At 50.5% G+C, this 26,545-nt stretch overlaps 1 protein-coding gene across 1 annotated transcript; it reads left to right on the top strand.

Moving 5' to 3' along the window:
- The first annotated feature begins 1,028 nt into the window (after positions 1-1,028).
- On the top strand, positions 1,029-19,539 carry LOC5565414 (otoferlin). Its single transcript, XM_021856740.1, is given in 10 exon segments — positions 1,029-1,240; positions 1,300-1,340; positions 1,343-1,485; positions 1,545-1,917; positions 15,430-17,680; positions 17,682-18,329; positions 18,388-18,562; positions 18,564-18,635; positions 18,692-18,942; positions 18,999-19,539. Coding segments are annotated over 10 exon segments (4,686 nt in total). The 3' UTR covers positions 19,519-19,539.
- The last annotated feature ends 7,006 nt before the right edge of the window (positions 19,540-26,545 follow it).

Below are 26,545 nucleotides of genomic sequence, written 5' to 3'. Positions count from 1 at the left end.
TTTTTTTTCCAATACTGTATGCTTTTTTTAATCTTCCAGAACCGGTATTTTACCGGTACTACCGGTACTGAGAGTGACAGTACCGTAGAACCGGTACTCGTCAAAAAAGGTCGGTACTAGGAACCCTACAACCAATTATCCCCAAAACCACAGCAATCGGAAGTTTAATAACTTTAATTTTACAAGTTCCACTGTTTGTTCCCATTCCTGTGCTGAAAGGGAGAAGACCAAATGGGAGCTACAGCACAACGCCATCTGTTCCCCGTAAGTTTTTCCATCCATTTTCCTCTGCTACGCACGTTGCCCACTGTAAGGCGCTGCTACTGGGTGGATGAAGGATAGGAAACGCAAGAGTAGCTGTGAACTTGTAAAGCACTGCCTACTGCTGTGCTCTCTTCGACTTGCTTTTGAACTTGTTGCGTTTGTGTCCGGCACACGCTCCATTGGATACGTTTCAGAGATGGTTGACCGCCAGCACTGCAGAAGAGCATGCCATGGATGGATGAAACGGACGACAATAATTGTTTTGTCTGCTGGTGCCCCTAGTTCAGAGGTGGTTGAGGAGACAGGAAGCGTTGAAGGGCGTATCGCTTTTTATTGCTTCCTGGTTGGAGGAGCAGGCGGCTTCCGTCCGTTTTCGAATACACAAGTACAACAACTATATCCTCAGCACGCTGTGCTGATGGACTTCCACGGGCTGTGTGCAAGTAAAATGAGAGATAAAACTAACGACATTCATTTATATATCCGCCTGTCATAGTGACCCTGATGTCATTCGCAGACCAGAGCTTGCTTTTGCCGTTGTCAACGGTTACACAATCAACCACCGCACCGCTTAAGCTTGCACGCTGCATGGCACTCTTGGATGATGTTTATGCTTTGCAACCCCCATAATAGCCGGAAGAAGTTTAAACTGTAATTACCCTCATTAGCACTTTTGTTCTCCGCTGGTCGTTTTGTCCAACATTGATGTTATTTCCGCTTATTGCTTGCATGGCTTAATTTTATGAGTTGCCCGTGGTGATACGATGAATGATTTGACTAATTCCGTGATTCTCGTTGCATTTGCGGCCTCGTTAATCAGACCACCAGTTCTACACAAGTGGGCGCTGCTGACCGATCCCGAGGACTTCGTTTCCGGTCCGAAGGGGTACCTCAAATGTGACGTCGGCATCATCGGCAAGGGCGACACGGTCAAAGTTCCTCCCAAGTCCGAGAAGGACCCGGACGACATCGAGGCGTGAGTTTGTCTATTAACCATTAACCAGAGTTCAACGACCTTATTCTTCTCATCCGTAGAAATCTCCTGCTTCCGGACGGAGTTCCCATCGAACGGCAACGGCCAAGTTCATCGTGAAGATCTACCGAGCCGATGGCCTTCCGCGGATGAACTCCTCGCTGATGGCGAACGTCAAGCGGGCATTCACCGGAGAGGCTAAGGACTTGGTCAACCCATACGTCCAGGTGTCCTTCGCTGGATTGACCGTGAGTTAGATCTGCCTATGCACAGAACCCTAAATCTTCTAACCTCAATCTACTCATAGGGCAAGTCCACCGTCAAGAAGGCCTCCTACAGTCCGGTGTGGAACGAGCAGCTGGTGTTCACGGAGATGTTCCCGCCCCTTTGCCAACGGATCAAGGTACAGCTACGGGATGCGGACCCCATGAAGCCGTCGATCATCGGTACGCACTACATCGATCTGAAGCAGATCTCCAACGACGGGGAGAAGGGCTTCCTGCCGACGTATGGGCCTTCGTTTGTGCATTTGTACGGTTCGACGAGGGACTACAACCTGCTGGATCAGCACTCGAATCTGAACACCGGGCTGGGCGAGGGGGTGAGCTACCGGGCGCGGTTGCTGATCGCCATCCGGACCGAGATCACCGACAATGTGGAGCTGTTTACGGATAAGAATGGTGAGTTTGGAGGGTTGAACGCTGTAGATTAGGAAGATCAGTTTTTCCATGGATTTTCAGCAATACGGGGCTTCCTGGAGGAAGTCTCCTACGGGGCTTCCTGGAGGAAGACTCCTACGGGGCTTCCTGGAGGAAGACTCCTACGGAGCTTCCTGGAGGAAATCTCCTACGGGGCTTCCTGGAGAAAGTCTCCTACGGGGCTTTCTGGAGAGACTAATACGGGGCTTCCTGGATTAAGTGCCTTCCTCAGCTTTCTGGCATCTTCCTGTTTATTCCTGAGCTTCCTGGAGGCTGCATTTTCCAGAGCTCCCTAGATCAAGCGTCTGCCAGAGCTTCCTGAAGCAAGCGTCTTGTAGAGCTTCCTGGAGGAAGCGTCTTGTAGAGCTTCCTGGAGGAAGCGTCTTCCAGAGCTTCCTGGAGGAAGCGTCTTCCAGACCTTCCTGGAGGAAGCGTCTTCCAGAACTTCCTGGAGGAAGCGTCTTCCAGAGCTACCTTGAGGAAGCGTCTTCCAGAGCTGCCTGGAGGAAGCGTCTTCCAGAGCTGCCTGGAGGAAGCGTCTTCCAGACCTTCCTGGAGGAAGCGTCTTCCAGAGCTTCCTGGAGGAAGCGTCTTCCAGAACTTCCTGAAGGAAGCGTCTTCCAGAGCTTCCTGGAGGAAGCGTCTTCCAGAGCTACCTTGAGGAAGCGTCTTCCAGAGCTGCCTGGAGGAAGCGTCTTCCAGAGCTGCCTGGAGGAAGCGTCTTCCAGAGCTGCCTGGAGGAAGCGTCTTCCAGAGCTGCCTGGAGGAAGCGTCTTCCAGACCTTTCTGGAGGAAGCGTCTTCCAGAACTTCCTGGAGGAAGCGTCTTCCAGAGCTACCTTGAGGAAGCGTCTTCCAGAGCTGCCTGGAGGAAGCGTCTTCCAGAGCTGCCTGGAGGAAGCGTCTTCCAGAGCTTCCTGGAGGAAGCGTCTTCCAGAGCTTCCTGGAGGAAGCGTCTTCCAGAACTTCCTGAAGGAAGCGTCTTTCAGAGCTTCCTGGAGGAAGCGTCTTCCAGAGCTACCTTGAGGAAGCGTCTTCCAGAGCTGCCTGGAGGAAGCGTCTTCCAGAGCTGCCTGGAGGAAGCGTCTTCCAGAGCTGCCTGGAGGAAGCGTCTTCCAGAGCTGCCTGGAGGAAGCGTCTTCCAGACCTTCCTGGAGGAAGCGTCTTCCAGACCTTCCTGGAGGAAGCGTCTTCCAGAGCTGCCTGGAGGAAGCGTCTTCCAGAGCTCCTGGAGGAAGCGTCTTCCAGAGCTGCCTGCAGGAAGCGTCTTCCAGAGCTGCCTGCAGGAAGCGTCTTCCAGAGCTTCCTGGAGGAAGCGTCTTCCAGAGCTTCCTGGAGGAAGCGTCTTCCAGAGTTTCTTGGAGGAAGCGTCTTCCAGAGCTTCCTGGAGGAAGCGTCTTCCAGAGCTGCCTGGAGGAAGCGTCTTCCAGAGCTGCCTGGAGGAAGCGTCTTCCAGAGCTGCCTGCAGGAAGCGTCTTCCAGAGCTTCCTGGAGGAAGCGTCTTCCAGAGCTTCCTGGAGGAAGCGTCTTCCAGAACTTCCTGGAGGAAGCGTCTTCCAGAGCTTCCTGGAGGAAGCGTCTTCCAGAGCTGCCTGGAGGAAGCGTCTTCCAGAGCTGCCTGGAGGAAGCGTCTTCCAGACCTTCCTGGAGGAAGCGTCTTCCAGAGCTTCCTGGAGGAAGCGTCTTCCAGAACTTCCTGAAGGAAGCGTCTTCCAGAGCTTCCTGGAGGAAGCGTCTTCCAGAGCTACTTGAGGAAGCGTCTTCCAGAGCTGCCTGGAGGAAGCGTCTTCCAGAGCTGCCTGGAGGAAGCGTCTTCAAGACCTTCCTGAAGGAAGCGTCTACAAGAGCTTCTTGGAGGAAGCATCTACAAGAGCTTCCTGGAAAAAGCGTCTACCAGAGCTTCCTGGAGGAAGCGTCTTCCAGAGCTTTCTGGAGGAAGCGTCTTCCAGAGCTTCCTGGAGGAAGCGTTTTCCAGAGCTACCTTGAGGAAGCGTCTTCCAGAACTTTCTGGAGGAAGCGTCTTCCAGAGTTTCCTGGAGGAAGGTGTTTCAGAACTTCCTGGAGAAAGCGTCTTCCTAAGCTTCTTGGAGGAAGCGTCTCCCTGAGTTTCATAGAGGAAGCCTTTTACTGAGCTTCCTGGAGGAGGCGTCTTCCAGAGCTTCCTTGAGAAAGCTTCTTCTAGATCTTCATGAAGGAAGCGTCGTCCTGAATATCCTGAAAGAAGCGTCTTCCAGACCTTCCTGGAGGAAGCGTCTTCCAGACCTTCCTGGAGGAAGCGTCTTCCAGACTTTCTGGAGGAAGCGTCTTTCAGACCTTCCTGGAGGAAGCGTCTTCCAGACCTTCCTGGAGGAAGCGTCTTCCAGAACTTCCTGGAGGAAGCGTCTTCCAGAACTTCCTGGAGGAAGCGTCTTCCAGAGCTTCCTGGAGGAAGCGTCTTCCAGAGCTGCCTGGAGGAAGCGTCTTCCAGAGCTGCCTGGAGGAAGCGTCTTCCAGAGCTGCCTGGAGGAAGCGTCTTCCAGAGCTGCCTGGAGGAAGCGTCTTCCAGAGCTGCCTGGAGGAAGCGTCTTCCAGAGCTGCCTGGAGGAAGCGTCTTCCAGAGCTTCCTGGAGGAAGCGTCTTCCAGACCTTCCTGGAGGAAGCGTCTTCCAGAGCTTCCTGGAGGAAGCGTCTTCCAGAACTTCCTGGAGGAAGCGTCTTCCAGAGCTTCCTGGAGGAAGCGTCTTCCAGAGCTACCTTGAGGAAGCGTCTTCCAGAGCTGCCTGGAGGAAGCGTCTTCCAGAGCTGCCTGGAGGAAGCGTCTTCCAGAGCTGCCTGGAGGAAGCGTCTTCCAGAGCTGCCTGGAGGAAGCGTCTTCCAGACCTTCCTGGAGGAAGCGTCTTCCAGACCTTCCTGGAGGAAGCGTCTTCCAGACCTTCCTGGAGGAAGCGTCTTCCAGAGCTGCCTGGAGGAAGCGTCTTCCAGAGCTTCCTGGAGGAAGCGTCTTCCAGAGCTGCCTGCAGGAAGCGTCTTCCAGAGCTTCCTGCAGGAAGCGTCTTCCAGAGCTTCCTGAGGAAGCGTCTTTCCCAGAGTTTCTTGGAGGAAGCGGTCTTCCAGAGCTTCCTAGGAAGCTTTTCCAGAGTTTCTTGGAGGAGCGTCTGAGGGAGGGTTCCAGGTTTCTTGGAGGAAGCGTCTTCCAGAGCTTCCTGGAGGAAGCGTCTTCCAGAGCTGCCTGCAGGAAGCGTCTTCCAGAGCTTCCTGGAGGAAGCGGTCTTCCAGAGCTTCCTGGAGGAAGCGTCTTCCAGAACTTCCTGGAGGAAGCGTCTTCCAGAGCTTCCTGGAGGAAGCGTCTTCCAGAGCTGCCTGGAGGAAGCGTCTTCCAGAGCTGCCTGGAGGAAGCGTCTTCCAGAGCTGCCTGGAGGAAGCGTCTTCCAGAGCTGCCTGGAGGAAGCGTCTTCCAGAGCTGCCTGGAGGAAGCGTCTTCCAGAGCTGCCTGGAGGAAGCGTCTTCCAGACCTTCCTGGAGGAAGCGTCTTCCAGACCTTCCTGGAGGAAGCGTCTTCCAGAGCTGCCTGGAGGAAGCGTCTTCCAGAGCTTCCTGGAGGAAGCGTCTTCCAGAGCTGCCTGCAGAAGCGTCTTCCAGAGCTTCCTGGAGGAAGCGTCTTCCAGAGTTTCCTGGAGGAAGGTCTTTCAGAACTTCCTGGAGAAAGCGTCTTCCTAAGCTTCTTGGAGGAAGCGTCTCCCTGAGTTTCATAGAGGAAGCCTTTTACTGAGCTTCCTGGAGGAGGCGTCTTCCAGAGCTTCCTTGAGAAAGCTTCTTCTAGATCTTCATGAAGGAAGCGTCGTCCTGAATATCCTGAAAGAAGCGTCTTCCAGACCTTCCTGGAGGAAGCGTCTTCCAGACCTTCCTGGAGGAAGCGTCTTCCAGACCTTCCTGGAGGAAGCGTCTTCCAGAACTTCCTGGAGGAAGCGTCTTCCAAAGCTGCCTGGAGGAAGCGTCTTCCAGACCTTCCTGGAGGAAGCGTCTTCCTGACCTTCCTGGAGGAAGCGTCTTCCAGAATTTCCTGAAGGAAGCGTCTTCCAGAGCTTCCTGGAGGAAGCGTCTTCCAGAGCTACCTTGAGGAAGCGTCTTCCAGAGCTGCCTGGAGGAAGCGTCTTCCAGAGCTTCCTGGAGGAAGCGTCTTCCAGAGCTTCCTGGAGGAAGCGTCTTCCAGAGCTTCCTGGAGGAAGCGTCTTCCAGAACTTCCTGGAGGAAGCGTCTTCCAGAGCTTCCTGGAGGAAGCGTCTTCCAAAGCTGCCTGGAGGAAGCGTCTTCCAAAGCTTCCTGGAGGAAGCGTCTTCCAGAGCTTCCTGGAGGAAGCGTCTTCCAGAGCTGCCTGGAGGAAGCGTCTTCCAGAGCTGCCTGGAGAAAGCGTCTTCCAGAGCTTCCTGGAGGAAGCGTCTTCCAGAGTTTCTTGGAAGAAGCGTCTTCCAGAGCTGCCTGGAGGAAGCGTCTTCCAGAGCTGCCTGGAGGAAGCGTCTTCCAGAACTTCCTGGAGGAAGCGTCTTCCAGAGCTACCTTGAGGAAGCGTCTTCCAGAGCTGCCTGGAGGAAGCGTCTTCCAGAGCTGCCTGGAGGAAGCGTCTTCCAGAGCTTCCTGGAGGAAGCGTCTTCCAGAGCTTCCTGGAGGAAGCGTCTTCCAGAACTTCCTGGAGGAAGCGTCTTCCAGAGCTTCCTGGAGGAAGCGTCTTCCAAAGCTGCCTGGAGGAAGCGTCTTCCAGACCTTCCTGGAGGAAGCGTCTTCCTGACCTTCCTGGAGGAAGCGTCTTCCAGAACTTCCTGAAGGAAGCGTCTTCCAGAGCTTCCTGGAGGAAGCGTCTTCCAGAGCTACCTTGAGGAAGCGTCTTCCAGAGCTGCCTGGAGGAAGCGTCTTCCAGAGCTTCCTGGAGGAAGCGTCTTCCAAAGCTTCCTGGAGGAAGCGTCTTCCAGAGCTTCCTGGAGGAAGCGTCTTCCAGAGCTGCCTGGAGGAAGCGTCTTCCAGAGCTGCCTGGAGAAAGCGTCTTCCAGAGCTTCCTGGAGGAAGCGTCTTCCAGAGTTTCTTGGAAGAAGCGTCTTCCAGAGCTTCCTGGAGGAAGCGTCTTCCAGAGCTTCCTGGAGGAAGCGTCTTCCAGAACTTCCTGGAGGAAGCGTCTTCCAGAGCTTCCTGGAGGAAGCGTCTTCCAAAGCTGCCTGGAGGAAGCGTCTTCCAGACCTTCCTGGAGGAAGCGTCTTCCTGACCTTCCTGGAGGAAGCGTCTTCCAGAACTTCCTGAAGGAAGCGTCTTCCAGAGTTTCTTGGAAGAAGCGTCTTCCAGAGCTGCCTGGAGGAAGCGTCTTCCAGAGCTGCCTGGAGAAAGCGTCTTCCAGAGCTTCCTGGAGGAAGCGTCTTCCAGAGTTTCTTGGAAGAAGCGTCTTCCAGAGCTGCCTGGAGGAAGCGTCTTCCAGAGCTGCCTGGAGGAAGCGTCTTCCAGAGCTTCCTGGAGGAAGCGTCTTCCAAAGCTGCCTGGAGGAAGCGTCTTCCAGACCTTCCTGGAGGAAGCGTCTTCCTGACCTTCCTGGAGGAAGCGTCTTCCAGAACTTCCTGAAGGAAGCGTCTTCCAGAGCTTCCTGGAGGAAGCGTCTTCCAGAGCTACCTTGAGGAAGCGTCTTCCAGAGCTGCCTGGAGGAAGCGTCTTCCAGAGCTTCCTGGAGGAAGCGTCTTCCAAAGCTGCCTGGAGGAAGCGTCTTCCAGACCTTCCTGGAGGAAGCGTCTTCCTGACTTCCTGGAGGAAGCGTTTCCAGATTCCTGAAGGAAGCGTTTCCAGAGCTTCCTGGAGGAAGCGTCTTCCAGAGCTTCTGGAGGAAGCGTCTTCCTGACTTCCTGGAGGAAGCGTCTTCCAGAACTTCCTGAGGAAGCGTCTTCCAGAGCTTCCTGGAGGAAGCGTCTTCCAGAGCTACCTTGAGGAAGCGTCTTCCAGAGCTGCTCTGGAGGAAGCGTCTTCCAGAGCTTCCTGGAGGAAGCGTCTTCCAAAGCTTCCTGGAGGAAGCGTCTTCCAGAGCTTCCTGGAGGAAGCGTCTTCCAGAGCTGCCTGGAGGAAGCGTCTTCCAGAGCTGCCTGGAGAAGCGTCTTCCAGAGCTTCCTGGAGGAAGCGTCTTCCAGAGTTCCTGGAGGAAGCGTCTTCCAGAGCTTCCTGGAGGAAGCGTCTTCCAGAGCTTCCTGGAGGAAGCGTCTTCCAGAGCTTCCTGGAGGAAGCGTCTTCCAGAGCTTCCTGGAGGAAGCGTCTTCCAGAGCTCCTGGAGGAAGCGTCTTCCAGACCTTCCTGGAGGAAGCGTCTTCCAGACTTCCTGGAGGAAGCGTCTTCCAGAACTTCCTGAGGAAGCGTCTTCCAGAGTTTCTGGAGAAGCGTCTTCCAGAGCTGCCTGGAGGAAGCGTCTTCCAGACTTCCTGGAGGAAGCGTCTTCCAGAGCTTCCTGGAGGAAGCGTCTTCCAGAGTTTCTTGGAAGAAGCGTCTTCCAGAGCTTGCCTGGAGGAAGCGTCTTCCAGAGCTGCCTGGAGGAAGCGTCTTCCAGAGCTTCCTGGAGGAAGCGTCTTCCAAGCTGCCTGGAGGAAGCGTCTTCCAGACTTCCTGGAGGAAGCGTCTTCCAGACCTTCCTGGAGGAAGCGTCTTCCAGACTTCCTGAGGAAGCGTCTTCCAGAGCTTCCTGGAGGAAGCGTCTTCCAGAGCTTCCTGAGGAAGCGTCTTCCAGAGCTTCCTGGAGGAAGCGTCTTCCAGAGCTTCCTGGAGGAAGCGTCTTCCAGAGCTTCCTGGAGGAAGCGTCTTCCAGAGCTTCCTGGAGGAAGCGTCTTCCAGAGCTTCCTGGAGGAAGCGTCTTCCAGAGCTTCCTGGAGGAAAGCGTCTTCCAGAGCTTCCTGGAGGAAGCGTCTTCCAGAGCTTCTGGAGAAGCGTCTTCCAGAGCTGCCTGGAGGAAGCGTCTTCCAGAGCTTCCTGGAGGAAGCGTCTTCCAGACTTCCTGGAGGAAGCGTCTTCCAGAGCTTCCTGGAGGAAGCGTCTTCCAGAGCTTCCTGGAGGAAGCGTCTTCCAGACTTCCTGGAGGAAGCGTCTTCCAGACTTCCTGGAGGAAGCGTCTTCCAGAGCTTCCTGGAGGAAGCGTCTTCCAGAGTGCCTGGAGAAGCGTCTTCCAGAGCTGCCTGGAGGAAGCGTCTTCCAGAGCTTCCTGGAGGAAGCGTCTTCCAGAGCTTCCTGGAGGAAGCGTCTTCCAGAGTTCCTGGAGAAGCGTCTTCCAGAGCTGCCTGGAGGAAGCGTCTTCCAGAGCTGCCTGGAGGAAGCGTCTTCCAGAGCTTCCTGGAGGAAGCGTCTTCCAGAGCTTCCTGGAGGAAGCGTCTTCCAGAGCTTCCTGGAGGAAGCGTCTTCCAGAACTTCCTGGAGGAAGCGTCTTCCAGAGCTTCCTGGAGGAAGCGTCTTCCAAGCTGCCTGGAGGAAGCGTCTTCCAGAGCTTCCTGGAGGAAGCGTCTTCCAGACTTCCTGGAGGAAGCGTCTTCCAGAGCTTCCTGAGGAAGCGTCTTCCAGAGTTCTGGAAGAAGCGTCTTCCAGAGCTTCCTGGAGGAAGCGTCTTCCAGAGCTGCCTGGAGGAAGCGTCTTCCAGAGCTTCCTGGGGAAGCGTCTTCCAGAGTTTCTGGAAGAAGCGTCTTCCAGAGCTGCCTGGAGGAAGCGTCTTCCAGAGCTGCCTGGAGAAGCGTCTTCCAGAGCTTCCTGAGGAAGCGTCTTCCAGAGTTTCTGGAGAAGCGTCTTCCAGAGCTTCCTGGAGGAAGCGTCTTCCAGAGCTTCCTGGAGGAAGCGTCTTCCAGACTTCCTGGAGGAAGCGTCTTCCAGAGCTTCCTGGAGGAAGCGTCTTCCAGAGCTTCCTGGAGGAAGCGTCTTCCAGACTTCCTGGAGGAAGCGTCTTCCAGACTTCCTGGAGGAAGCGTCTTCCAGAGCTTCCTGGAGGAAGCGTCTTCCAGAGTTTCCTTGGAAGAAGCGTCTTCCAGAGCTTCCTGGAGGAAGCGTCTTCCAGAGCTTCCTGGAGGAAGCGTCTTCCAGAGCTTCCTGGAGGAAGCGTCTTCCAGAGTTCTGGAAGAAGCGTCTTCCAGAGCTGCCTGAGGAAGCGTCTTCCAGAGCTGCCTGGAGGAAGCGTCTTCCAGAGCTTCCTGGAGGAAGCGTCTTCCAAAGCTGCCTGGAGGAAGCGTCTTCCAGACCTTCCTGGAGGAAGCGTCTTCCAGAGCTTCCTGGAGGAAGCGTCTTCCAGAACTTCCTGAGGAAGCGTCTTCCAGAGCTTCCTGGAGGAAGCGTCTTCCAGAGCTACCTGAGGAAGCGTCTTCCAGAGCTGCCTGGAGGAAGCGTCTTCCAGAGCTTCCTGGAGGAAGCGTCTTCCAAGCTTCCTGGAGGAAGCGTCTTCCAGACTTCCTGGAGGAAGCGTCTTCCAGAGCTTCCTGGAGGAAGCGTCTTCCAGAACTTCCTGAGGAAGCGTCTTCCAGAGCTTCCTGGAGAAGCGTCTTCCAGAGCTACCTGAGGAAGCGTCTTCCTGAGCTTCCTGGAGGAAGCGTCTTCCAGAACTTCCTGGAGGAAGCGTCTTCCAGAGCTTCCTGGAGGAAGCGTCTTCCAGAGCTACCTGGAGGAAGCGTCTTCCAGAGCTGCCTGGAGGAAGCGTCTTCCAGAGCTTCCTGGAGGAAGCGTCTTCCAGAGCTTCCTGGAGGAAGCGTCTTCCAGAGCTTCCTGGAGGAAGCGTCTTCCAGAGCTGCCTGGAGGAAGCGTCTTCCAGAGCTGCCTGGAGAAGCGTCTTCCAGAGCTTCCTGGAGGAAGCGTCTTCCAGAGCTTCCTGGAGAAGCGTCTTCCAGAGCTTCCTGGAGGAAGCGTCTTCCAGAGCTTCCTGGAGGAAGCGTCTTCCAGAACTTCCTGGAGGAAGCGTCTTCCAGAGCTTCCTGGAGGAAGCGTCTTCCAAGCTGCCTGGAGGAAGCGTCTTCCAGACCTTCCTGGAGGAAGCGTCTTCCTGACCTTCCTGGAGGAAGCGTCTTCCAGAACTTCCTGAAGGAAGCGTCTTCCAGAGTTTCTTGGAAGAAGCGTCTTCCAGAGCTGCCTGGAGGAAGCGTCTTCCAGAGCTGCCTGGAGAAAGCGTCTTCCAGAGCTTCCTGGAGGAAGCGTCTTCCAGAGTTTCTTGGAAGAAGCGTCTTCCAGAGCTGCCTGGAGGAAGCGTCTTCCAGAGCTGCCTGGAGGAAGCGTCTTCCAGAGCTTTCCTGGAGGAAGCGTCTTCCAAAGCTGCCTGGAGGAAGCGTCTTCCAGACCTTCCTGGAGGAAGCGTCTTCCTGACCTTCCTGGAGGAAGCGTCTTCCAGAACTTCCTGAAGGAAGCGTCTTCCAGAGCTTCCTGGAGGAAGCGTCTTCCAGAGCTACCTTGAGGAAGCGTCTTCCAGAGCTGCCTGGAGAAGCGTCTTCCAGAGCTCCTGGAGGAAGCGTCTTCCAAAGCTTCCTGGAGGAAGCGTCTTCCAGAGCTTCCTGGAGGAAGCGTCTTCCAGAGCTGCCTGGAGGAAGCGTCTTCCAGAGCTGCCTGGAGAAAGCGTCTTCCAGAGCTTCCTGGAGGAAGCGTCTTCCAGAGTTTCTTGGAAGAAGCGTCTTCCAGAGCTTCCTGGAGGAAGCGTCTTCCAGAGCTTCCTGGAGGAAGCGTCTTCCAGAACTTCCTGGAGGAAGCGTCTTCCAGAGCTTCCTGGAGGAAGCGTCTTCCAAAGCTGCCTGGAGGAAGCGTCTTCCAGACCTTCCTGGAGGAAGCGTCTTCCTGACCTTCCTGGAGGAAGCGTCTTCCAGAACTTCCTGAAGGAAGCGTCTTCCAGAGTTTCTTGGAAGAAGCGTCTTCCAGAGCTGCCTGGAGGAAGCGTCTTCCAGAGCTGCCTGGAGAAAGCGTCTTCCAGAGCTTCCTGGAGGAAGCGTCTTCCAGAGTTTCTTGGAAGAAGCGTCTTCCAGAGCTGCCTGGAGGAAGCGTCTTCCAGAGCTGCCTGGAGGAAGCGTCTTCCAGAGCTTCCTGGAGGAAGCGTCTTCCAAAGCTGCCTGGAGGAAGCGTCTTCCAGACCTTCCTGGAGGAAGCGTCTTCCTGACCTTCCTGGAGGAAGCGTCTTCCAGAACTTCCTGAAGGAAGCGTCTTCCAGAGCTTCCTGGAGGAAGCGTCTTCCAGAGCTACCTTGAGGAAGCGTCTTCCAGAGCTGCCTGGAGGAAGCGTCTTCCAGAGCTTCCTGGAGGAAGCGTCTTCCAAAGCTTCCTGGAGGAAGCGTCTTCCAGAGCTTCCTGGAGGAAGCGTCTTCCAGAGCTGCCTGGAGGAAGCGTCTTCCAGAGCTGCCTGGAGAAAGCGTCTTCCAGAGCTTCCTGGAGGAAGCGTCTTCCAGAGTTTCTTGGAAGAAGCGTCTTCCAGAGCTTCCTGGAGGAAGCGTCTTCCAGAGCTTCCTGGAGGAAGCGTCTTCCAGAACTTCCTGGAGGAAGCGTCTTCCAGAGCTTCCTGAGGAAGCGTCTTCCAAAGCTGCCTGGAGGAAGCGTCTTCCAGACCTTCCTGGAGGAAGCGTCTTCCTGACCTTCCTGGAGGAAGCGTCTTCCAGAACTTCCTGAAGGAGCGTCTTCCAGAGCTTCCTGGAGGAAGCGTCTTCCAGAGCTACCTTGAGGAAGCGTCTTCCAGAGCTGCCTGGAGGAAGCGTCTTCCCAGAGCTTCCTGGAGGAAGCGTCTTCCAAAGCTTCCTGGAGGAAGGTCTTCCAGAGCTCCTGGAGGAAGCGTCTTCCAGAGCTGCCTGAGGAAGCGTCTTCCAGAGGCTGCCTGGAGGAAAGCGTCTTCCAGAGCTTCCTGGAGGAAGCGTCTTCCAGAGTTTCTTGGAAGAAGCGTCTTCCAGAGCTTCCTGGAGGAAGCGTTTCCAGAGCTGCCTGGAGGAAGCGTCTTCCAGAGCTTCCTGGAGGAAAGCGTCTTCCAGAGCTTCCTGGAGGAAGCGTCTTTCCAGAGCTTCCTTGGAGGAGCGTCTTCCAGAGCTTCCTGGAGGAAGCGTCTTCCAGAGCTGCCTGGAGGAAGCGTCTTCCAGAGCTTCCTGGAGGAAGCGTCTTCCAGAGCTTCCTGGAGGAAGCGTCTTCCCAAAGCTTCCTACCTGAGAAGCGTCTTCCAGAGCTTCCTGGAGGAAGCGTCTTCCAGAGCTTCCTGGAGGAAGCGTCTTCAAAGCTTCCTGGAGGAAGCGTCTTCCAGAGCTTCCTGGAGGAAGCGTCTTCCAGAGCTGCCTGGAGGAAGCGTCTTCCAGAGCTTCCTGGAGGAAGCGTCTTCCAGAGTTCTGGAAGAAGCGTCTCCAGAGCTGCCTGGAGGAAGCGTCTTCCAGAGCTGCCTGGAGGAAGCGTCTTCCAGAGTTTCCTGGAGGAAGCGTCTTCCAGAGGCTTCCTGGAGGAAGCGTCTTCCAGAACTTCCTGGAGGAAGCGTCTTCCAGAGCTTCCTGGAGGAAGCGTCTTCCAAAGCTGCCTGGAGGAAGCGTCTTCCAGACCTTCCTGGAGGAAGCGTCTTCCTGACCTTCCTGGAGGAAGCGTCTTCCAGAACTTCCTGAAGGAAGCGTCTTCCAGAGCTTCCTGGAGGAAGCGTCTTCCAGAGCTACCTTGAGGAAGCGCCTTCCAGACCTTCCTGGAGGAAGCGTCTTCCTGACCTTCCTGGAGGAAGCGTCTTCCAGAACTTCCTGGAGAAGCATCTTCCAGAGCTGCCTGGAGAAAGCGTCTTCCAGAGCTTCCTGGAGGAAGCGTCTTCCAGAGCTTCCTGGAGGAAGCGTCTTCCAGAGCTTCCTGGAGGAAGCGTCTTCCAGAGCTTCCTGGAGGAAGCGTCTTCCAGAGCTTCCTGGAGGAAGCGTCTTCCAGAGCTACCTTGAGGAAGCGTCTTCCAGAACTTCCTGGAGGAAGCGTCTTCCAGAACTTCCTGGAGGAAGCGTCTTCCAGAGCTGCCTGGAGGAAGCGTCTTCCAGAGCTGCCTGGAGAAAGCGTCTTCCAGAGCTTCCTGGAGGAAGCGTCTTCCAGAGTTTCTTGGAAGAAGCGTCTTCCAGAGCTGCCTGGAGGAAGCGTCTTCCAGAGCTGCCTGGAGGAAGCGTCTTCCAGAGCTTCCTGGAGGAAGCGTCTCAGCTTCCGGAGAGCTTCCTGGAGGAAGCGTCTTCCAGAGCTACCTTGAGGAAGCGTCTTCCAGAGCTGCCTGGAGGAAGCGTCTTCCAGAGCTGCCTGGAGGAAGCGTCTTCCAGAGCTGCCTGGAGGAAGCGTCTTCCAGACCTTCCTGGAGGAAGCGTCTTCCAGAGCTGCCTGGAGGAAGCGTCTTCCAGACCTTCCTGGAGGAAGCGTCTTCCTGACCTTCCTGGAGGAAGCGTCTTCCAGAACTTCCTGAAGGAAGCGTCTTCCAGAGCTTTCTGGAGGAAGCGTCTTCCAGAGCTACCTTGAGGAAGCGTCTTCCAGAGCTGCCTGGAGGAAGCGTCTTCCAGAGCTTCCTGGAGGAAGCGTCTTCCAAAGCTTCCTGGAGGAAGCGTCTTCCAGAGCTTCCTGGAGGAAGCGTCTTCCAGAGCTGCCTGGAGGAAGCGTCTTCCAGAGCTGCCTGGAGAAAGCGTCTTCCAGAGCTTCCTGGAGGAAGCGTCTTCCAGAGTTTCTTGGAAGAAGCGTCTTCCAGAGCTGCCTGGAGGAAGCGTCTTCCAGAGCTGCCTGGAGGAAGCGTCTTCCAGAGCTTCCTGGAGGAAGCGTCTTCCAGAGCTTCCTGGAGGAAGCGTCTTCCAGAACTTCCTGGAGGAAGCGTCTTCCAGAGCTTCCTGGAGGAAGCGTCTTCCAAAGCTGCCTGGAGGAAGCGTCTTCCAGACCTTCCTGGAGGAAGCGTCTTCCTGACCTTCCTGGAGGAAGCGTCTTCCAGAACTTCCTGGAGGAAGCATCTTCCAGAGCTGCCTGGAGAAAGCGTCTTCCAGAGCTTCCTGGAGGAAGCGTCTTCCAGAGCTTCCTGGAGGAAGCGTCTTCCAGAGCTTCCTGGAGGAAGCGTCTTCCAGAGCTTCCTGGAGGAAGCGTCTTCCAGAGCTTCCTGGAGGAAGCGTCTTCCAGAGCTACCTTGAGGAAGCGTCTTCCAGAACTTCCTGGAGGAAGCGTCTTCCAGAACTTCCTGGAAGAAGCGTCTTCCAGAGCTGCCTGGAGGAAGCGTCTTCCAGAGCTGCCTGGAGGAAGCGTCTTCCAGACCTTCCTGGAGGAAGCGTCTTCCAGACTTTCCTGGAGGAAGCGTCTTCCAGACCTTCCTGGAGGAAGCGTCTTCCAGACCTTCCTGGAGGAAGCGTCTTCCAGAACTTCCTGGAGGAAGCATCTTCCAGAGCTGCCTGGAGGAAGCGTCTTCCTGAGATTCTTGGAGGAAGCGACTTCTTGAACTTCCTGGAAGAAGCATCTTCCAGAGCTTCCTGGAAAAAGCGTCGTCCAGATCATCATGGGAAAGCGTATTCCAAGACTTGCTGGAATTTGTTCATGATATTCTCAATTCCTTTCACTTTTAGTCGAGCTCGAGTCCACCCTGCCCATCTCGGAATCCTCCTACTGCAAGAACGACGACTTCTTCCTGTTCGGCACCGTCCTGGAGGCGTCGATGATCGACCGAAAGGTGTGCGACCGGCCGGTGTTCTTCGAGCTGAGCATGGGCAACGCCGGCAACTCGCTGGACGGGCACAACGAGAGCGCCACGAACATGAGCGACGACGACGAGCTGGAAGCGGTGGATACGACCTCGTACAGCAGTACTACAAGTGCCTCGAAGCCGATCACGCACGACAAGAACCACTTCTTCCTGCCGTACTGGGACAACAAACCGTGCATGGACGTGCGGTGCTCGTTTCCGGACCTGAGGCGGCGGATGTACAACAGCAACATGATAGCGAAGATCACCGAGCGGATGGAGATCGGACTGGCGGAGACCAATCTGCTCATTGAGGATGAAGATCCGACGGCGGAGGTGAAGCTAAGGGCGGTACTGGAAGAGGTGGCAACGAGCTGTAACAAGTACGTCCAGATTACGAAGGGTGCGTTGGTTGGACCGGGAACGGGTAAGACAAAATTGGACAAGGAGCGGATGAAGCTATGTCAGAGGGAAGTTGAGTCGATCGGGAACATGTCGCGGAATCTACGGGCACTGGTGACCAAGAGTTCGATGAAGGAACGTTACAAGACGGCTCATACCTACTTGGGTAAGTTGAAGTTCTTGATAGATGATCCTCAGCACGCGTTGCCGGATGTGTTTATCTGGATGGTGGCAAATGGGAAACGCGTGGCGTATCACAGGATCAGTGCCAGGGATTTGATCTACTCCACGATAGAGGAGGAAACGGGAATTTACTGTGGGAAGGTTCAGACGATCTTCCTGAAGTTGCCGGGTAAGCAGGCGGAGGGTCCAGCAGGGTGGCAGGTGAGAGCAAAGCTGCACATCTACCTCTGGCTAGGGGTGTTGAAACACAAGAAGTCGTTCTACGCTGGGTTGCCGCGAGGGTACGAGCTATCGTACGAGCTGAAGAACGCGGACAAGCCTAATGTGTCAGCTCCGACGGATGTGCGTTACTTGGACAAGCACGTGTTTCAGCTGCGGGCACATGTCTATCAGGCGAGGTCGTTGATCGGATCGGATGCCTCGGGATTGAGCGATCCGTACGCTACTGTTTATATTACGGAGTTCTCGCGAACTACGCAGGTAATCGAGGAAACGCTGAGCCCAACGTGGGACGAGCAGCTGGTGTTCGACGACATTGTGATCTACGGTGCGAAAGAGGAGATCAAGAAGGATCCTCCAACGATTGTGATAGATATCTATGATCAGGATAAAGTTGGCAAGTCTGAATTCATCGGAAGGGCGTTGGCTAAGCCGAGGATCAAGCTGAAAGATAACCACTACTCGAACCCGGTGCTTGAGTGGTTTGAGATCACGCGGGGACTGGACAATGCTGGAGAACTGTTGGCGGCCTTTGAAATGCTGGAGCTAGGATCGGACGACATCCCAAGACTGACGGATCCGAAGTACATCGCGACGGAATTCCGAGGTGATAAGACAGGACCATCGACGATGACGATCCTTCCAGTACCGAGAGAGGTTCGACCGAACTTAGCCCGGTTCCGCATCGAAGTTCTGTTCTGGGGTTTGCGGGATCTGAAGCGGGTACACTTCATGACGGTGGATAAGCCGCGGATAGACATCGAATGTTCGGGGAAAATACTCAACTCCAGCATCATCCAGAACGCTAAGAAGAATCCAAACTTTGCCAACATGCTCAAGTTCTTTGATCTGGAACTTCCGCTTGAGGAACGGTACGCTCCACCCATTACGATTCGTGCCGTAGATTGTCGATCATTCGGACGATACACCCTCGTAGGAACCCACCAAATAACATCCATTCACAAGTACATGCATCGACCTCCTCCGAAGGACGACACAAGGCGTATGAATCAGAACGGTCAAATAGTGCTGTCAAAGCAAAAGGACATGATAGGTAACAATACGACGATGCCCAACGATAGTTCCATGATGAAATCGATCTCTGGCGACAACCTCACGCTGTACGGAGCTGCCTGCGTAAGCAAAGTAGTCAAAAGCAAGAAAACCAAGCGGAAACTGGAACATGAAGACACCTTTGATGCAGAGGACGACGATGAATCCAGCAAAGACTGGTGGACTAAGTACTTCCTATCGTATGAGCGACTGATTGAAGCCTCGAAGCCATCGGCAAGCTCCCGAGCGCTGGAGAACCACATTCCAACAGCCGAAGGTGGCAAAAAAATTGGGCGTGAAGACGTCCAAACTGGTGTCCAAGCTAAGTCCGAAATCAACCCCGAAGAAGATAGCCAGTTCGAACACTGCCACCTGCCACATCTATCCTACCGAACTGGAAACGCTACCCGAGTACAACAACTTCAAGGAATGGCTCCTATCCTTCCCGCTGTATCGAGGCAAGAAGACCGGTGACAGCACAGAAGATGAAAACCGAATAGTGGGCTTCTTCAAGGGAGCGATCAAGGTGTACAAGCTTCCGATCGAGAAGGGAATGGAGCCTGCCTTCGCCCCAACGCTTCCTCTGAACGATCCGATCCACGTTCTGGTTCGGGTCTACATCGTCAAAGCCACCGACCTGCATCCGATGGATTTGAACGGCAAGGCCGATCCGTACGTAGTGCTCCAGCTGGGCAGTAAACGGATTTCCGACAAGGAGAACTACGTCAGCAAGCAGCTGAACCCGGTGTTCGGCAAGTGTTTCGAAATCGAGGCGACCTTCCCGCAGGACTCGATGCTAACGGTGCAAATCTACGACTGGGACCTGGTGGGATCGGACGACCTGATCGGTGAGACAAAGATCGACCTGGAGAACCGCTTCTACAGCAAACACCGAGCGATGTGCGGGATTGCCGCACGCTATGAAGAGTACGTATTCGTCGAACTCACGAGGTTTGTTGAACTCATGCATTTCTCATCTTTGTAGCACTGGGTACAATCAGTGGCGCGATCCGATGAAGCCAACGCAGATCCTCACCAAGTTGTGCAAGGAGAACAAACTGGAACCACCGCAGTACCAGCAGGATCGAGTCTCGATCGGTCGGTACTGCTTCACGTTCACCAACGAGGAGATCCAGACGTGGAATCAACCGACGACGTTGTAAGTTCCGCGACGAGCATCTGGCCCTGGCCGTCCTGCACCGGTGGGATGAAGTTCCTCGAGTTGGTTGTAAGGTTTGTACGATTAACTTGACCGTCAATTACCTCAGATATTGAAGTCCCGTTCGTAGATTGTTCCGGAGCACATCGAGTCCCGATCGCTGTACAGCGCGGATAAGCCGGGAATTGAACAGGGTAAACTGGAGATGTGGGTCGACATGTTCCCCATGGATATGCCCCTTCCGGGACCCCCGGTCGACATATCGCCTCGCAAACCCAAGTCCTACGAGCTGCGGGTGGTCATCTGGAATACGGACGACGTAGTGCTGGAGGACGATGCGTTCTTCACCGGCGAAAAAATGTCCGACATCTACGTGAAAGGGTAAGTTCCCCGAAGAAATTCCAAGAGTTATTTGATATGAACTTGTCTTCTTCCAGATGGCTCAAAGGTCCGCAGGACATTCAGGCGACGGACATCCACTACCGCTCCCTCACCGGCGAAGGCAACTTCAACTGGCGCTTCATCTACCCGTTCGAATACCTGGCGGCGGAAGAACGAATCGTCCTCTCCCGGAAGGAGTCCCTCTTCAGCTGGGACGAAACCGAGGTCAAGATCCCGGCCCGCCTGGAACTCCAGGTGTGGGACGCGGATCACTTCTCGGCGGACGACTTCCTGGGAGCGATCTCCCTCAACCTGAACCGCTTCCCGCGGGGTGCCAAGTCATCCAAACTGTGCACCCTGGATATGCTCAAGACGGACAACGTGCCGACGGTGAACATCTTCAAGCAGAAGCGCGTCCGCGGTTGGTGGCCGTTCTTCATCAAGAAGGAGAACGACGAAATGGAGCTCACTGGGAAGGTCGAGGCGGAGATTCACCTGCTGACGAAGGACGAGGCGGAGAAGAATCCGGCCGGGTACGGGCGGAACGAGCCGGATCCGCTGGAGAAACCGAAGTGAGTATTAAGATGGCGGGATTCATATGGGAGGAATTCAGAGAGTGTCATCCAGGAGGTAATGGAAACATCGAAAATATTTCGAACCATCCAGAAATTCTTCCAACAAATTCCTTTAATTGATAAATAATATTCGAGGGAAATTACAGGGAAGATTAAAACAATATTTCACAAAAAGCTTAGAGGAAATTTCAAGAGAGATTCCAACCGAACTTAAGAGAATATGTCAAAAGGGTTAAAGAAGGAATTCTAGGTGAATTTCATATAAATTCCACGAAAATTTCCCCAGAAATTCCGGGCCAATTTCATTGAGAAATTCCAGGTCAAATCCAGGAAAAAATTCAAGGTATTTTCAGGTGGAATTCTAGGGTGATAAGAGGAAAAAATCTGGGGCAATTTCAGGAGAAATAACAGGAAATTTCAGCAGAAATATCAGGGGTATTTTAGAAGAAATTCCAGGGACATTTAAGGATAAATTCCAGGAGAACTTTCAAGGGAATTTCAGGAGAAAATCCAGGACAATTTCAGAGGAATTTAACAAAAAATTTAAAAAATAAAACTACACGACAGTTTCTGGACAAATCCCAGGGATGTTTCAGAAGAAATTCCAGGTAATTTTTAGGAGATTTTCAAGGGAAATTTTAAGAGAAATTCCAGGGGCATTTCAAAAGAAAATCCAGAGGAATTTCAAGAGAAATTTTAGGGGAATTTCAGGATAAATTCCAGGGGAATTTCAGGAGAAATTCCAGGAAAATTCAGAAGAAACTTCAAGAGAAATTCCAGGAAAATTTCAAGAGAAATCCCAGAAAAATTTCAAGATAAGTTCTAGAGGAATTTCAGGAGAAAGTCCAGAGGAAATTCTGGGGATACTTCAAGAGCAATACCAAAGGAATTCCCAAGGCCAATTTGAAGATAAATTCCAAAGGAATTTCAGGGAGCAAATCCGAAGGGAATTTTTAGGAGAATTTCCAAGGGGATTTCAGGAGAAATTGCAATGGAATTTCAACAAAAATTCAAGGGAGTTACAGGAGGAATTCCAGGCAAATTTCAGTAGAAATTCTAGGCGAATTTCAGGAGAAATTTCAGGCAAGTTTCAGGAGAAATTCCAGGCGAAATCCAAGAGAAATTCCAGGCGAATTTCAAAAGAAATTCCAGGGGATTTTCAGGAGAAAATCCAGGGATTTCAGGAGAAATTCCAGGGGATTTTCAGGAGAAATTCCAGTTAAATTTCAGGAGCCATTCAAGGGAAATTTCAGGAGTCATTCCCAAGGGAATTTCAGGAGAAATTCTAGGGGAATTTTCAGGACAAATTCTAGGGGAATTTCAGGAGAAATTCCAGGGGAATTTCAGGATAAATGCCAGGGGAATTTCAAAAGAAATTGCAGGGAATTTCAGAAGAAATTCCAGGGAAATTTCAGAAGAAATTCCAGGGGAATTTCAGAAGAAATTCCAGGGGAATTTCAGAAGAAAATTCCAGGGGAATTTCAGAAGAAATTCCAGGGGAATTTCAGAAGAAATTCCAGGGGAATTTCAGAAGAAATTCCAGGAAAATTTCAAAAAAATCCAGGGGAATTTCAGAAGAAATTCCAGGGGAATTTCAGGAGAAATTTCAGGGGAATTTCAGGGAAAAATTTCAGGGGAATTTCAGGAGAAATTCCAGGGAAATTTCAGAAGAAATTCCAGGGGAATTTCAGAAGAAATTCCAGGGGAATTTCAGGAGAAATTTCAGGGGAATTTCAGGAGAAATTTCAGGGGAATTTCAGGAGAAATTCAAGGGGATTTTTAGGAGAAATTCCAGGGGAACTTCAGAAGAAATTCCAGGGGAATTTCAGGAGAAATTTCAGGGGAATTTCAGGAAAAATTTCAGGGGAATTTCAGGAGAAATTCCAGGAAAATTTCAAAAAAAAATCCAGGGGAATTTCAGAAGAAATTCCAGGGGAATTTCAGGAGAAATTTCAGGGGAATTTCAGGAAAAATTTCAGGGGAATTTCAGGAGAAATTCCAGGGAAATTTCAGAAGAAATTCCAGGGGAATTTCAGAAGAAATTCCAGGGGAATTTCAGGAGAAATTTCAGGGGAATTTCAGGAGAAATTTCAGGGGAATTTCAGGAGAAATTCAAGGGGATTTTTAGGAGAAATTCCAGGGGAACTTCAGAAGAAATTCCAGGGGAATTTCAGGAGAAATTACAGGGGAATTTCAGGAGAAATTTCAAGGGAATTTCAGGATAAATTTCAGGGGAATTTCAGGAGAAATTTCAGGGGAATTTCAGGAGAATTTCAAGGGAATTTCAGGAGAAATTACAAGGGAATTTCAGGAGAAATTCCAAGGGAATTTCAGGAGAAATTCCAGAGGAATTTCAGGAGAATTCCAGGGGAATTTCAGGAGAAATTCCAGGGAAATTTCAGGAGAAATTCCAGGAGAAATTCAGGAGAAATTCAGGAGCGATTCCAAGGGAATTTCAGGAGAAATTCCAGGGGAATTTCAGGGAGAAATTCCAAGGGAATTTCAGGATAAATTCAGAGGGAATTTCAGGATAAATTCCAAGGGAATTTCAGGAGAAATTCAAAGGGAATTCAGGAGAAATTCCAAGGGAATTTCAGGAGAAATTTCAAGGGAATTTCAGGAGAAATTCCAAGGGAATTTCAGGAGAAATTCCAAGGGAATTTCAGGAGAAATTCCAAGGGAATTTCAGGAGAAATTCCAAGGAAATTTCAGGAGAAATTCCAAGGGAATTTCAGGAGAAATTCCAAGGGAATTTCAGGAGAAATTCCAAGGGAATTTCAGGAGAAATTCCAAGGGAATTTCAGGAGAAATTCCAAGGGAATTTCAGGAGAAATTCCAAGGAAATTTCAGGAGAAATTCAAGAGCGATTCCAAGGGAATTTCAGGAGAAATTCCAAGGGAATTTCAGTAGAAATTCCAAGGGAATTTCAGGATAAATTCAGAGGGAATTTCAGGATAAATTCCAAGGGAATTTCAGGAGAAATTCAAAGGGAATTTCAGGAGAAATTCCAAGGGAATTTCAGGAGAAATTCCAAGGGAATTTCAGGAGAAATTCCAAGGGAATTTCAGGAGAAATTCCAAGGGAATTTCAGGAGAAATTCCAAGGGAATTTCAGGAGAAATTCCAAGGGAATTTCAGGAGAAATTCAGGAGCGATTCCAAGGGAATTCAGGAGAAATTCCAAGGGAATTTCAGGATAAATTCAGAGGGAATTTCAGGATAAATTCCAAGGGAATTTCAGGAGAAATTCAAAGGGAATTTCAGGAGAAATTCCAAGGGAATTTCAGGAGAAATTTCAAGGGAATTTCAGAAGAAATTCCAAGGGAATTTCAGGAGAAATTCCAAGGGAATTTCAGGAGAAATTCCAAGGGAATTTCAGGAGAAATTCCAAGGGAATTTCAGGAAAATTCCAAGGGAATTTCAGGAGAAATTCCAAGGGAATTTCAGGAGAAATTCCAAGGAAATTTCAGGAGAAATTCAAGAGCGATTCCAAGGGAATTTCAGGAGAAATTCCAAGGGAATTTCAGTAGAAATTCCAAGGGAATTTCAGGATAAATTCAGAGGGAATTTCAGGATAATTCCAAGGAATTTCAGGAGAAATTCAGGAGCGATTCCAAGGGAATTTCAGGATAAATTCCAAGGGAATTTCAGGATAAATTCAGAGGGTATTTCAGGATAAATTCCAAGGGAATTTCAGAAGAAATTTCAGGGGAATTTCAGGAGAAATTCCAGGGGAATTTCAGGAGAAATTCCAAGGGAATTTCAGGATAAATTCAGAGGGAATTTCAGGAGAAATTCAAAGGGAATTTCAGGAGAAATTCCAAGTGAATTTCAGGAGAAATTCCAAGGAATTTCAGGAGAAATTCCAAGGGAATTTCAGGGAAATTCCAAGGGAATTTCAGGAGAAATTCCAAGGGAATTTCAGGAGAAATTTCAGGGGAATTTCAGGAAAAATTTCAGGGGAATTTCAGGAGAAATTCCAGGGAAATTTCAGAAGAAATTCCAGGAAATTTCAGAAGAAATATCCAGGGGAATTCCAAGGGAATTTCAGAAGAAATTTCAGGGGAATTTCAGGAGAAATTCCAGGGATTTCAGGAGAAATTCCAAGGGAATTTCAGGATAAATTCAGAGGGAATTTCAGGATAAATTCCAAGGGAATTTCAGCGAGAAATTCAAAGGGAATTTCAGTAGAAATTCCAAGGGATTTCAGGAGAAATTTCAAGGGAATTTCAGGAGAAATTCCAAGGGAATTTCAGGAGAAATTCCAAGGGAATTTCAGGAGAAATTCCAAGGGAATTTCAGGAGAAATTCCAAGGGAATTTCAGGAGAAATTCCAAGGGAATTTCAGGAGAAATTCCAAGGGAATTTCAGGAGAAATTCCAAGGGAATTTCAGGATAAATTCCAAGGAATTTCAGGAGAAATTCAAAAAGAATTTCAGGAGAAATTCCAAAAGAATTTCAGGATAAATTTCAAGGGAATTTTCAGGAGAAATTCTAAGGGAAATTTCAGGAGAATTCTAAGGGAATTTCAGGAGAAATTCAAAAAGAAATTTCAGGAGAATTCCAAAGAATTCAGGAGAAATTTCAAGGGAATTTCAGGAGAAATTCCAAGGGAATTTCAGCAGAAATTCCAAAAGAATTTCAGGAGAGAATTCTAGGGAATTTCAGGAGACATTCCAAGGGAATTTTAGGGAATGTTCCAGGGGAATTTCAGGAGAATTCCAGGGAAATTTCAGGAGGAATTCCAGGGGAATTACAGAAGAATTTCCAGGGGATTTCATGAGAATTTCAAAGAGAATTTCAGGAGAAATTCCAAGTGAATTTCAGGAGAAATTCCAAGTGAATTTCAGGAGAAATTCCAAAAGAATTTCAGGAGAAATTCCAAAAGAATTTCAGGAGAAATTCAAAAGAATTTCAGGAGAAATTTCAAGGAATTTCAGAGAAATTCTAAGGGAATTTTCAGAAGAAATTCTAAGGAATTATTCAGGAGAAATTCCAAAGAAATTTCAGGAGAAATTCCAAGGGAAATTTCAGGAGAAAATTCCAAGGGAATTTCAAGGAGAAATTCATGTGAAGAGAGGAGAAAATTTCAAGGGAATTTCAGGAGAAATTCCATGTGAATTTCAGGAGAAATTCCATGTGAAATTTCAGGGAGAAAATTCCAATGTTGAATTTCAGGAGAAATTCCAAGGGAATTTCAGCGGAAATTCCAAGTGAATATCAGGAGAAATTCCAAGTGAATATCAGGAGAAATTCCAAAGGGAATTTCAGGAGAAATTCCAAAGGGATCCCTGAAATCCCTTGGAATTTCTCCCTGAAATTCCTTGGAATTTCTCCTGAAATTCTCTTGGAATTTTCTCCTGATAAATTCCCCTTGGAATTTCTCCTGAAATTCCCTTGGAATTTCTCCTGAAATTCCCTTGGAATTTCTCCTGAAATTCCCTTGGAATTTCTCCTGAAATTCACTTGGAATTTCCGCTGAAATTCCCTTAGAATTTCTCCTGAAATTCCCTTGAAATTTATCCTGAAATTCTTTTGGAATTTCTCCTGAAATTCTTTTTGAATTTCTCCTGAAATTCCCTTAGAATTTCTCCTGAAATTCCCTTGAAATTTCTCCTGAAATACCCTTGAAATTTCTCCTGAAATTTGTTTGTACTTACTCCTGAAATTCCCTTGGAATATCTCCTGAAATTCCCTTGGAATTTTCCCTGAAATTCCCTTGGAATTTCTCCTGAAATTCCCTTGGAATTTCTCCTATAATTCACTTGGAATTTCTCCTGAAATTTACTTGGAATTTTTCCTGAAATTCCGTTGAAATTCTCATGAAATTTCCCTGAATTTCTCCTGGAATTTCTCCTGAAATTCCCCTGGAATTTCTCCTGAAATTCCCCTGGAATTTCTCCTGAAATTCCCCTGGAATTTCTCCTGAAATTCCCCTGGAATTTCTCCTGAAATTCCCCTGGAATTTCTCCTGAAATTCCCCTGGAATTTCTCCTGAAATTCCCCTGGAATTTCTCCCTGAAATTCCCCTGGAATTTCTCCTGAAATTCCCCTGGAATTTCTCCTGAAATTCCCCTGGAATTTCTCCTGAAATTCCCTGGAATTTCTCCTGAAATTCCCCTGGAATTTCCCCTGAAATTTTCTTGAAATTCCGCTGGAATTTCTTCTGAAATTCCCCTAGAATGTCTTCTGAATATGCCCTGAAATTTTCCTGGAATTTCTCCTGAAATTTCCTTGGAATTTCTCCTGAAATTTCGCTGGAATTTCTCCTGAAATTTCCCTGAAATTTCCCCTGAAATTTTCTTGGAATTCCGCTGGAAATTCTCCTCAAATTCCCCTAGAATTTCTTCTTAATATGCCCTGAAATTTCCCTGGAATTTCTCCTGAAATTTCCTTGGAATTTCTCCTGAAATTCCGCTGGAATTTATCCTGAAATTCCGCTGGAATTTATCCTGAAATTACCCGAAGATTTCTCCTGAAATTCCCAGGGAATTTCTCCTGAAATTCCCCGGGAATTTCTCCTAAAATACCCCAGAAATTTCTCCTGAAATTTCCCTGGAATTTCTCCTGAAATTTCCCTGGAATTTCTCCTGAAATTCCACTGGAATTTCTCCTGAAATTCCACTGGAATTTCTCCTGAAATTCCACTGGAATTTCTCCTGAAATTCCACTGGAATTTCTCCTGAAATTCCACTGGAATTTCTCCTGAAATTCCCCTGGAATTTCCCCTGAAATTTTCCTGGAATTCCGCTGGAATTTCTCCTGAAATTCCCCTGGATTTTCTCATGAAATTCCGCTGGAATTTATCTTGAAATTACCCGAAGATTTCTCCTGAAATTCCCAGGGAATTTCTCCTGAAATTCCCCAGGAATTTCTCTTGAAACACCCCTAGAATTTCTCCTGAAATTCCCTTGTAATTTCTCCTGAAATTTTCCTGGAATTTCTCCTGAAATTTCCCTGGAATTTCTCCTGAAATTTCCCTGAAATTTCCCCTGAAATTTTCCTGGAATTCCGCTGAAATTTCTCCTGA

Source organism: Aedes aegypti, unplaced genomic scaffold (assembly GCF_002204515.2).
Source record: "Aedes aegypti strain LVP_AGWG unplaced genomic scaffold, AaegL5.0 Primary Assembly AGWG_AaegL5_hic_scaff_223_PBJ_arrow, whole genome shotgun sequence".
Lineage (NCBI taxonomy): Eukaryota > Metazoa > Arthropoda > Insecta > Diptera > Culicidae > Aedes > Aedes aegypti.
Note: the sequence above shows the minus strand (reverse complement) of the source record. Positions and strands in the feature narration are given on the sequence as shown.